Raw genomic sequence first — 12,500 nt, forward strand, 5'->3', positions numbered from 1 at the left:
TCCAACTTACCTTGTTCTTTATCTCGCTTTGTGTCCATTCTGGTTCCAACACTTGTGCGCTTTCAGAGGAAAGTGTGAGTCATTTAGAAGGGACGCGTGGAATTGGCGTGTGTCATGCTGTGGAGTTAAAAGATTGAAGTGCCTCCGACGGGGCTGCAGTGGACGCAGGTGGATGGGACGGAGCTTTGTGCTGGTGCTGGCCGGTGTGAGGGCAGCTTAACTCGGGTTAGAGTCGCTGCAGCTGGCCGGTGTGAGGGCAGCTTAACTCGGGTTCGAGTCGCCGCAGCTGGCCGGTGTGAGGGCAGCTTAACTCGGGTTCGAGTCGCTGCAGCTGGCCGGTGTGAGGGGAGGGGGTGTCGCTGCAGCTGGCCGGGGTGTGAGGGGAGGGGGTGTCGCTGCAGCTGGCCGGGGTGTGAGGGGAGGGGGTGTCGCTGCAGGTGGGGCCCGGGGTGTGAGGGGAGGGGGTGTCACTGCCACATAAGACAAAGTTGAAGGATGTCTCCAAAATGTTGCATGTGCAACAGGTTCAATGTCAAGAGACTAAAGTAATGGCATATCATTTATTTATTTGCCATCACGAATAGTTAAGCTACAAAACCCAAAACCAGTGAAGTTGGCACGTTGTGTAAATCCATCCATTCATCAGTTTTCTACCGCTTGTCCCTTTTGGGGTCACGGGGGGTGTGCTGGAGCTGAAGCCTATCTCAGCTGCATTCGGGTGGAAGGCGGGGTACACCCTGGACAAGTCGCCACCTCATTGCAGGTCCAACACAGATAGACGGACAACATTCACACTCCATCCATCCATCCATTTTCTACTGCTTGTCCCTTTTGGGGTCGCGGCGGGGGGGGGGGGGGGGGGGGTGGAGCCTATCTCAGTTGCATTCGGGCGGAAGGTGGGGTACACCCTGGACAATTCCCCACCTCATCGCAGGGCCAACACAGATAGACAGACAACATTCACACTCACATTTCGTAATTAAAAACAGAATACAAAGATTTGCAAATCCTTTTCACCTTATATTCAATTGAATGGACTGCAAAGACAAGATATTTCATGTTCACACCGAGAAACTTGTATTTTTTTTTTGCAAATAATCATCTAAGAATTTAACGGCTGCAACAGATTGCAAAAAAGTTGTCACAGGGGCATTTTTATTTTTATGTTACATGACCTTTCCTTTTAACAACACTCAGTAAATGTTGAGGAACTGAGGAAACACATTTTTGAAGCTTTTCAGGTGGAATTATTTCCCATTCTTGCTTGATGTACAGCTTAAGTTGTTCAACAGTCCGGGGGTCTCCCTTGTGCTATTTTAGGCTTCATAATGCACCACACATTTTCAATGGGAGACAGGTCTGGACTACATGCAGGCCAGTCTAGTACCCGCACTATTTTACTACGAAGCCACGCTGTTTTAACACGTGGCTTGGCATTGTCTTGCTGAAATAAGCAGGGGCGTCCATGATAACGTTGCTGGGATGGCAACATATGTTGCTCCAAAAGCTGTATGTACCTTTCAGCATTAATGGTGCCTTCACAGATGTGTAAGTTACCCATGTCTTGGCCACTAATACACCCCCATACCATCACACATGCTGGCTTTTACACTTTGCGCCTAGAACAGTCTGGATGGTTCTTCTCCTCTTTGATCTGGAGGACAAGACTTCCACAGTTTCCAAAAAACAATTTGAAATGTGGACCCGTCAGACCACAGAACACTTTTCCACTCTGCATCAGTCCATCTTAGATGAGCTCAGGCCCAGCGAAGCTGGCGGCGTTTCTGGGTGTTGTTGATAAATGACATTGGCTTTGCATAGTAGAGTTTTAACTTGCACTTACAGATGTAGCGACCAACTGTAGCCACTGACAGTGGTTTTCTGAAGTGTTCCTGTGCCCATGTGGTGATATCCTTTACACCAGGGGTGGGCAATTAATTTTTACCGGGGGCCGCATGAGCAACCCGAGCACTGCTGGAGGGCCACATCGACAATATTTCAATTAAATTTTGATCAATATTATTTTTGATATATACCGTAAGATAAATAAGAATAATACTTTAATTTAACCTAACTTAACTTTATACCAAAAGCACTGCTTTGGAAATCATTTGTACCCCTTTCAGAGATCACATTTAGTTCCCCTTAAACATCCTCATGTTGCACAATGAAATGTAAGCATAGGATGAAGTGTGCATTCCTGTAACTTTCTCTAGTAACAGCATTCCATGAGTAATATCAATAAATTAACATTAATAATAAATGACAGTAAAATAAGCACACGTATGAATGAGGATTCATAGTGTAACTTTGTGTGGTGTTTGACTTGTCCGACTTTTTGTGTGGCCATAAACGCACCAGTGGTTTAGTGGTATGTGTGTTGGTGACAGATGACAAGTTGCTTTTGGCCTGGTTTGTACGGCAGAAAATGACTAGTTTTTCCAGATAAGAGTGTTTTACTCATGTTTTTGGTGTGGTTCTGTCCGAATATAAACAGTTTTGCTCAATAAAGTGATGGATATAATTCCTGTCCTCGAAGCATCTCAATAGACGTTACAATAATTGAACGGTGTTCAATTGAACGGTGTTGACGAACACCGTTAGGGCCGCTTGTTGTCACTGTCACTCAAAGTTGCATTGCAAAATTACACAGAATAAATGTGTTTATTTTGTTTAGAATTCAGATGGGATTTGATTTGACATATATTTGCTGTGCACAGAGGACGCTTGAGCAGTGCGCAATTGCGCAGGCACGCACCTTAGAGGGAACGTTGCTTGGCAGTCCATGTCTTGTTGAAAACACGCCATTCCTCATCAACTTTTCTCTTTTTAGCGTCTCGGGTGTAAAGCGTGCATCACTTGTCGCTGTGCACCTTCACTCGCAGGTTACACACGGACACACGCCCATAAATAACACTTTTCAAAATAAAAGCAGCACAGTTGTATTGCGCGCACGACATAGATGTTTTTTCAAATTTATTTTGTAATTTGTGATTGCAGCTGTTCACATTCATTCAGTCACGCACGCGCATACGTCCACACGGAAGTAATACAAATAACGCTTTTCAAAACAAAAGCAGCACCGTTGTATTGCACACTCGACATAGATACTTTTTAAAATGTATTTTGTAATTTATGATTGGCCTCACACGGGCCGGACATGGACGCACAAAGGGCCGGATGTGGCCCGCGGGCCGCAGAATGTCCAGCTCTGCTTTACACACTGATGTCGCTTTTTGATGCAGTACCGCCTGAGGGATGGAAGGTCCGTAATATCATTGCTTACGTGCAGTGATTTCTACACATTCTCTGAACTTTTTGATGATATTACGGAGCGTAGATGGTGAAATCCTGAAATTCCTTGCAATAGCTGGTTGAGAAATGTTGTTCTTAAACTGTTCGACAATTTTCTCAGGCATTTGTTGACAAAGTGGTGACCCTCGCCCCATCCTTGTTTGTGAATGACTGAGCATTTCATGGAAGCTGCTTTTATACCCAATCATGGCACCCACCTGTTCCCAATTAGCCTGTTCACCTGTGATATGTTCCAAATAAGTGTTTGATGAGCATTCCTCAACTTTCTCAGTCTTTTTTGCCACTTGTGCCAGCTTTTTTAAAACATGTTGCACGCATCAAATTCCAAATGAGCTAATATTTGCAAAAAATAACAAAGTTTCTCAGGTCGAACTTGAAGTATCTTGTCTTTGCAGTCTATTCATTTGAATATAAGTTGAAAAGGATTTGCGAATCATTGTATTCTGTTTTTATTTACCATTTACACAACGTGACAACTTCACTGGTTTCGGGTTTTGTATATCATTAATGTCGTTATTTGTCTATATTGCGCAACACCAGTGTAAAATCTTAAATTTCCCTGTGTTAAAGTTAAAAGTTAAAGTACCAATGATTGTCACACACACACTAGGTGTGGTGAAATTTGTCCTCTGCATTTGACCCATCCCCTTGTTCACCCCCTGGGAGGTGGGAGGAGCAGTGGGCAGCAGCGGTGCCGTGCCCGGGAATCATTTTTGGTGATTTTACCCCAATTCCAACCCTTGATGCTGAGTGCCAAGCAGGGAGGTAATGGCTCCCATTTTTATAGTCTTTGGTATGACTCGGCCGGGTTATTAAATGCAGCATAAGCCCGGTGTTTTTTTGAGGTGACGCAAATATTTTATTACTACACTTTAATATAATAAAATGTATCTTTATTATATGTTCAATTTACTGTCAGGGTTTACAGATTCATTCATCAAGTGAACACACAAAAAATCTAATTAGTATCATTTTTTTAGCAGTGAGTAAGTGCTTCAGGAAAACCAGCAGTATCAGGGCACCCATAAATCCACATTGTGGCCCCACAATGAAGACAGCTGGAACCGGCGAATCATAAGTCACCCTCATTTCTTTATTTTTTTCTCTGATGCCCTATTGGCTTGTCTGGACTCCTGTGGGCAGCAGAGCCGATGCAGAAGCAGCCTGCAGACCTCGTCATCCACACTGGCTCCCATACAAGGTGCGCTGATCTTTTGCTCTTTATTTCTTTTTCTCTTTTTGGCTTTTTACGATGCAGCTTCTACATTCGGCATCCGTGGCTCACATCCCCTCAATGGACAGAGATGATACCTCATGAGGGAGACTGCAGCATCGTGGACTCACCCTGCGACAAAGACTGAGTGACTTCACGGCCCCTAAATGTATTTTATGGAGCAAAGGCTGCGGACCCTCTGTGTTCTGTGTGCGTACAAGCAACACATGACTTGATAAACATGGGAAACAAGCAGACTATTTTTACAGACGAGCAACTTGATGCCTACCAGGTGAGTGCACGCTTCTTCTTCTTCTCAACACTTGGTTACTATAAGACTAGAATACTGCACTGTATAAGTCGAACAATGTTGCAGTGTAACCTATAGAAGAACCTTTGTGTTGGACAAATATGATGAAAACATCATGACCCACTCAGACATGATGTCATCTTTGCCTATTAAAAGTCCAGATTAGACCACCACACACAGAGAGAAACATCTTTCATCGTATAACATGTGCTTGTTAATAATTGATGCCAAGTCAGCGGTATATGCTGTGAAACTCTACTCTCTGGAGACTGTTTGGTCCTCAAGAGCTTCTCTGGTTACTCCTGCTGGCGTTTAAAAGCCCTCAGTAGAATAATGTTGCTCTCTGCTTTAAAGCTCAAGGGCTAGATACACAAATATATAGTCAAATATTTAGTTTTTTTTTTTTTTTTATACATATTGACTTTTTTTTAATTTTTTACTTCATTCCTATTTATTTCCTCGTCTCCTCCACTCCTTAATTACATCATCTCCGGAACCGGTTGCCTCTGGCACGTACAGCTCAGACAGCGAGCGTACAAGGGAGATGTAAATTGAGGCGCCACTAATAGGCCTGTTATACAATGTCACACAATGCGTGGGCCGCACACATGCGTGTGTTCTGCCACAGAAAAACACTATAGGCCTGTTATACAATGTCACACAATGCGTGGGCCGCACACATGCATGTGTTCTGCCACAGAAAAACACTATAGGCCTGTTATACAATGTCACACAATGCGTGGGCCGCACACATGCGTGTGTTCTGCCACAGAAAAACACTATAGGCCTGTTATACAATGTCACACAATGCGTGGGCCGCACACATGCATGTGTTCTGCCACAGATCACATTGCACCCCCTCCCCACCACCGCCGTGTTAGCGGGGTGACAACATGAACTGCGACGTCATTTACGAGAAGCCCGACACCTTCATTTTGCCTTCAGGGAATCAAACATCTTTTATTTCTCTCTCCAGCTATTGTGTTACGCATAACAGCCTGTTCTGTTTTATTTGTATTGCAGGATTGTACTTTTTTCACCCGCAAAGAAATCTTGCGGTAAGTCGATTTTCATCTGTTTGTCAGTGTATTGCACACAAATGTGCAGTATTAAATGCAGTGCAGATCCAGAATGTTCTGTCTCGTCAGTCGGACCGACCTCTTGGCTGCAGTGTGTAGATAAAGAAATGACTATTTGGTAGCTGAGACAGGCATGGTGATTCATTTTGCACCCAAGTTGCATTTTGCACTAGCAAAATTGACTGATGATGCTCATGAGTCAGCGTCTTTTGGGTGTTGCAAGATGAACTTCCAAAGCCTGTGCTTCAGAGTGAAAGTGACTCAATCCCAGTGAGGTAAGCTCCTCTCTTGACTGAGCACAGTTATATGTCTGTCGCCATGAATCGCCGGCTAAAAGCTGACGGATTGACCACTTTTTCCTCCAAATTCCTTGAACATTATCTACACTTGTCATAGCCTCAAGGCAGAACTTTCCCGTGCTTCTGTATGTTCCTCCTCTGTGATATTGAATTGACTTTCTCTCCAAGGCCAGCATTGGCCTGGGGACAATCAGCCGAGGCCGTAATGGGGTCTCACGCTTTATGACCTTCATAAAACACTCCTTGTTTCTGCCCACGCAGTCACAGCACAGCCATGTTACACGGAAGATACAGGTTATCGCTGATTGTCACAAGTTTGCTGCGCCTCGGCCCTTTGGCCTTATGCTATAACATGAGGGTGGGGGGTTAGAGGTCATCCGGGGGCATACAAACAGGTTCCCACTGAGAAAAAAAACAAATGTGGAGGTGCCATTAGGATACATTTTGCACATGATGGGCCTGATTTACTAAGTTTGCGTGTACTAAATACACTAGCGTTCAAAAGTTTGGGGTCACATGGAAATGTCCTTATTTTTGAAGGAAAAGCACTGTACTTTTCAATGAAGATAACTTTAAACTAGTCTTAACTTGAAAGAAATACACTCTATACATTGCTAATGTGCTAAATGACTATTCTAGCTGCAAATGTCTGCTTTTTGGTGCAATATCTACATAGGTGTATAGAGGCCCATTTCCAGCAACTATCACTCCAGTGTTCTAATGGTACAATGTGTTTGCTCATTGGCTCAGAAGGCTAATTGATGATTAGAAAACCCTTGTGCAATCATGTTCACACATCTGAAAACACTTTAGCTCGTTACAGAAGCTACAAAACTGACCTTCCTTTGAGCAGATTGACTTTCTGGAGCATCACATTTGTGGGCTCAATTAAACGCTCAAAATGGCCAGAAAAAGAGAACTTTCATCTGAAACTCCACAGTCTATTCTTGTTCTTAGAAATGAAGGCTATTCCACTAAATTGTTTGGGTGACCCCAAACTTTTGAACGGTAGTGTACGTGCAAACTTAATAGCACACGCAAAGCTGATCTACTAAACTTGTACTAAGTGGATTGCGTCCATTAACTGAGCGGAATAAGGCGTGCAATTAATTTTGCGTTTTTGTCTTCATCCATAGGTAAAATATATAAAACCCAAAAGCAGTGAAGTTGTCACGTTGTGTAAATGGTAAATAAAAACAGAATACAATGATTTGCAAATCCTTTTTAACTTATATTCAATTGAATAGACTGCAAAGACAAGATATTAAATGTTCCAACTGAAAAACTTTATTTTTTGCAAATATTAGCTCATTTGGTATTTGATACCTGCAATACGTTTCAAAAAAGCTGGCACAAGTAGCAAAAAAGAGTGATAAAGTTGAGGAATGCTCATCAAACACTTATTTGGAACATCCCACAGGTGAACAGGCTCATTGGGAACAGGTGGGTGCCATGATTGGGTATAAAAGCAGCTTCCATGAAATGCTCAGTCATTCACAAACAAGGATGGGGCGAGGGTCACCACTTTGTCAACAAATGCCTGAGCAAATTGTCCAACAGTTTAAGAACAACCTTTCTCAAGCAGCTATTGCAAGGAATTTAGGGATTTCGCCATCTACGATCCGTTATATCATCAAAAGGTTCAGAGAATCTGGAGAAATCACTGCACGTAAGCGATGATATTTCGGACCTTCGATCCCTCAGGTGGTACTGCTTCAAAAAGCGACATCAGTGTGTAAAGGAAATCACCACATGGGCTCAGGAACACTTCATAAAACCACTGTCAGTAACTACAGTTGGTCGCTACATCTGTAAGTACAAGTTAAAACTCTACTATGCAATGCGAAAGCCATTTATCAACAACACCCAGAAACGCCGACGGCTTCTCTGGGCCCGAGCTCATCATAAGAAATATACAAAATGATCTCAGGTTTTCAAACCTTAATTAACAGGTTTTATTTTGTAATGCAGTAGGGATGTGTGCTAATATAACATGCACAGGCGTAAAAAGAAACATTTATATTTTCTGTGCTTCCTATACGTCAGTCATATATAGTGACAGTCATATATAGTAACAGTCATTTTTTTTTCAACTCCATTTGTGTGGATGGAAAAAAAAATGTCACTCGAAGAAGGGGGCGTGTACCTTCTTTGTTCGGACATAGTCTAAAGATGTTAAAACCGATCAAATGTAGGTCAATATTCTCTAAGGCAGACCTGGGCATTCTGCGGCCCACGGGCCGCATCCGGCCCTTTGTGCGTCCCTGTCCGGCCCACGTGAGGCCAATTATAAATTACAAAATACATTTAAAAAAGTATCTATGTCGAGTGTGCAATACAACGGTGCTGCTTTTGTTTTGAAAATCGTTATTTGTATTACTTCCGTGTGGACGTATGCGTGTGCGTGATTGTGTGTGAATGTGAACAGCTGCAATCACAAATTACAAAATAAAGTTGAAAAAACATCTATGTCGTGCGCGCAATACAACTGTGCTGCTTTTATTTTGAAAAGTATTATTTATGGGCGTGTGTCCGTGTGTAACCTGCGAGTGAAGGTGCACATGCAGCGACAAGTGATGCACGGTTTACACCCGAGACGCTAAAAAGAGAAAAGTTGATGAGGAATGGCGTGTTTTCAAAAAGACATGGACTGCCAAGCAACGTTCCCTCTAAGGTGCGTGCCTGCGCAAATGCGCACTGCTCAAGCGTCTGCTGCGCGCAGCAAATATATGTCAAATCAAATCCCATCTGAATTCTAAACAAAATAAATACATTTATTCTATGTAATTATGCAATGCAACTTTGAGTGACAGTGACAACAAGCGGCCCTAACGGTGTTCGTCAACACCGTTCAATTGAACACCGTTCAATTATTGTAACGTCTATCGAGATGCTTCGAGGACAGGAATTATATCGATCACTTTATTGAGCAAAACTGTTTATATTCGGACATAACCACACCAAAAACATGAGTAAAACACTTCTATCTGGAAAAACTAGTCATTTTCTGCCGTACAAACCAGGCCAAAAGCAACTTGTCATCTGTCACCAACACGCATAGCACTAAACCACTGGTGCGTTTATGGCCACACAAAAAGTCGGACAACTCAAACACCACACAAAGTTACACTATGACTCCTCAGTCATACGTGTGCTTATTTTACTGTCATTTATTATTAATGTTAATTTATTTATATTAGTCATGGAATGCTGTTACACACACTATGTTGAAGTATTACTATTATTATTAATTATTATTATTATTATTATTATTATTTATCTTACGGTATATATCAAAAATATTATTGAGCAAAATTTAATTGAAATATTGTCGATGTGGCCCTCCAGCAGTGCTCGGGTAGCTCATGCGGCCCCCGCTAAAAATTAATTGCCCACCCCTGCTCTAAGCTATGGCAGGAGAGCATCGTTGTATTTGCTTTGTGTTGTAGGTGACATAGCAAATATCCTAAATATCTAACAATAATTAATTCATTGTATTTTAAATATGCTAAGGGGGCTATTTAAAAACAAGATGCCACACGTTAAAATGTCTAGTAGGTATAAATCATGCGTTGTTCTCATCAAACATGGCTTGAATTGGAGAAATGAAATGATTACTGTAGTGTAAATAGGTGTAGTGTAAATGGTGATACAGTAGAACTCATTTCATTCAATTGTTTTTACAGTTGAACTTCTATGGTCAAATATTTATTCTTTCCACACTGGTTGGTTTTCTTTTATGTTCACTTTTTGTTCAAATTGTCTTTTCAAAAACTGGTAGATTGCAATAAAAAGGGTATGAATTAATCATCATTATCTTAACATTTTCATCTTACCTCCGCTGTTTTCCCCCAACCTTTAGGACCCTTTTTGAGCAGGTCCCCGTTTTGTGTGATGTGTGTGTGACTGACGTCTAGTAAAGTTCAATCAATCAATCAATCAATGTTTATTTATATAGCCCTAAATCACAAGTGTCTCAAAGGGCTGTGAAGTCGCTTGCCGTCGCCACCTGTTTGATATAAAACATATTACAATATTTGAGTCACGATACAATACAGTATTTTAATATGGCGGTATATTGTAATAATATGGAACATTACCTTCAATGTATGTTTAACCCTGTAACACCCCTTGTTGTAAAATTACAACGTTGCCTTTAACCATCCTAAAAAACAATCTGTTATATATTTTTGGAACCACATTTACATAGTCATTAGGTCCTATTGTTCAGTCTCACAAGGCTATTGGATCATACATTGGTTTATAAGTCATGCCTTCTGGCCATGAACTCACACCACCTCTCAAGGTTTCCTTCGAACAAAATGTATTTGTTTCATTGGACTGGATTCATCAGATTCGAGTAATTAAAATGTCTTTTATATATATTTTTTGGTTGTTATTACAATGTCTAGAGCATGTATATATGTAGTTATTGTGGAACAGATGCATCAAATTTCATTTAGAGCTTGTTATATAATTGTTGCAATTATAAAAGAGGGGGGAAAAAGCGTTTTTTAAGAGTTTTATCTTTTCATATTTTTTATATTTGTAATAAATGACGTCATAAAAATATAACTAATATGTGAGTATTATTAATGGTATATACCGTTATGGGGCTAAGTAAGCAATCAACCCTGCAAATGAACCCTTAGTTCACTGGTTCTTAACCTTGTTGGAGGTACAGAACCCCACCAGTTTCATATGCGCATTCACCCAACCCTTCTTTAGTGGAAAATAAAATTGTGTTTTTTTTCAAATTCAAGACAAAGTTATATGTTTTTGGTAACACTTTAGTATGGGGAACTTATTTCAAGTAACAAAGACTTAATTTAGAGTTATTTGGTTAGGGTTAGGGTTAGGGCCAGGGTTAGAGGATTAGGGTTATCATAAGGCCATGCCGAATAAGGCATTAATAAGTACTTAATGACTAGTTAAGATCCAATATGTTAGGGTTAGAGTTAGGTTACTAATTTGCATTTTATAAGCAACTAATTAATGGTGAATATGTTCCCTATACTAAAGTGTTACATGTTTTTTTACTGGTGCACAAAATGAACCATGCATGAACATCACCTTGTTCAAACAACAAAACCAACACAGTGCATAAACTCTTGACCTCCGCCGAACCCCTGAGCCCGACTCACCGAACCCCTAGGGTTCGATGGAACCCAGGTTAAGAACCACTGCCTTAGTTGTTCAGACAACGTGAGTACAAATACAGAAATTCTGCTCCCATCAAAGCCCAATGTTGCAATATTACAACATTTCTCTAAAAACATACATAAACATTTCATTTTTTAACTCTTCAATTCCTGCCTCAAATGCTCCTACAACAACATCTGAAAGGTAAAATATATTTTGTTTAGGTTTTTCTATATTTGGGTCTTACAGGGTTAAATTGGTTTTGAGGCTCCAAGTGGGTTGTGAAATAACTATTTCAATGTTAAAGTTTGCCGGCCCCTGATTTAGACCCTGAATATAAGATCATCTGTCTTTTTTTAGATCTTGTTTTGTGTAATAAATAAAAAAAATACTGTTTCTAATAAGCACGATTTTGGCCAAAAATAAAATCCAGATTTTTTTTCCTCTGAAAACTCTATTTTTTATTATTTCGATTTTTTGTTAAAAATGACCAAAAAAAAACAGAGTGGTGGGGGTTGCTGATGTCATAATGCTATTTATAATAAAAAGGCCAAAGAAATGTGATACTTAGAGACAAATCTTTGGGTCTTCATTATCTGTATTAATAAAAAGTGCTTAGCAGAAAAATACAAGAAGGCAAAATTTAAAATAAATGATCAGGCAAATAAGAAACATAAAATAAAATCATCATAAAGCAATTATAATTCAAATTAAATCAACGTGTGTGGATAAAATACTTTCAGTTGTCATAGGCACAATTGAATACAAGTGTTTTAAACCTGGATTTGAACATTGCCAACGTTGAGGCCTGTCTGACATCTTCTGGAAGACGATTCCAGATTTAGGAGCAGTAAACTCAAACGCAGCCTTGCCATGTTTGGTCCTGACTCTGGGTACCAGCAGGAGACCACTCCTTGAGGTTCTCAGAGGTTCATGTCAGAGATATACTTTGGCACAAGACCATGAAAAGACTTGTACACGGACTAATATGGTCATATTTCCTGGTTCTAGTCAGGACTCGAGCGAGCAGCAGCATTTCCAAGTTTGGGTTTCTTCTGGAGGTTTTCTGTGAGTTGGTACTTCTAGAGTAGGGTTGTACGGTATACCTAGCTAGTGGCTAATGTCCATCCGCAATCGGCAGT

At 40.8% G+C, this 12,500-nt stretch overlaps 1 protein-coding gene across 3 annotated transcripts in view; it reads left to right on the top strand.

Moving 5' to 3' along the window:
- Positions 1-4,477: 4,477 nt before the first annotated feature.
- The window catches only part of LOC133662890 (calcium and integrin-binding family member 2-like), a 24,338-nt gene continuing 16,315 nt past the window's right edge, over positions 4,478-12,500 (top strand). Inside the window, exons 1-2 of one of the 3 annotated variants that reach the window (XM_062067073.1) lie at positions 4,480-4,820; positions 5,862-5,896. In XM_062067073.1, the coding sequence (XP_061923057.1) occupies positions 4,770-4,820; positions 5,862-5,896 (86 nt within the window). In that variant the 5' untranslated portion in view covers positions 4,480-4,769. Of the gene's footprint in view, positions 4,821-5,835; positions 5,897-12,500 lie in introns of all 3 variants that reach the window. The other 2 variants (XM_062067076.1, XM_062067075.1) reach the window with 2 other exon arrangements.

Source organism: Entelurus aequoreus, linkage group LG12, assembly GCF_033978785.1.
Source record: "Entelurus aequoreus isolate RoL-2023_Sb linkage group LG12, RoL_Eaeq_v1.1, whole genome shotgun sequence".
Taxonomy (NCBI): domain Eukaryota; kingdom Metazoa; phylum Chordata; class Actinopteri; order Syngnathiformes; family Syngnathidae; genus Entelurus; species Entelurus aequoreus.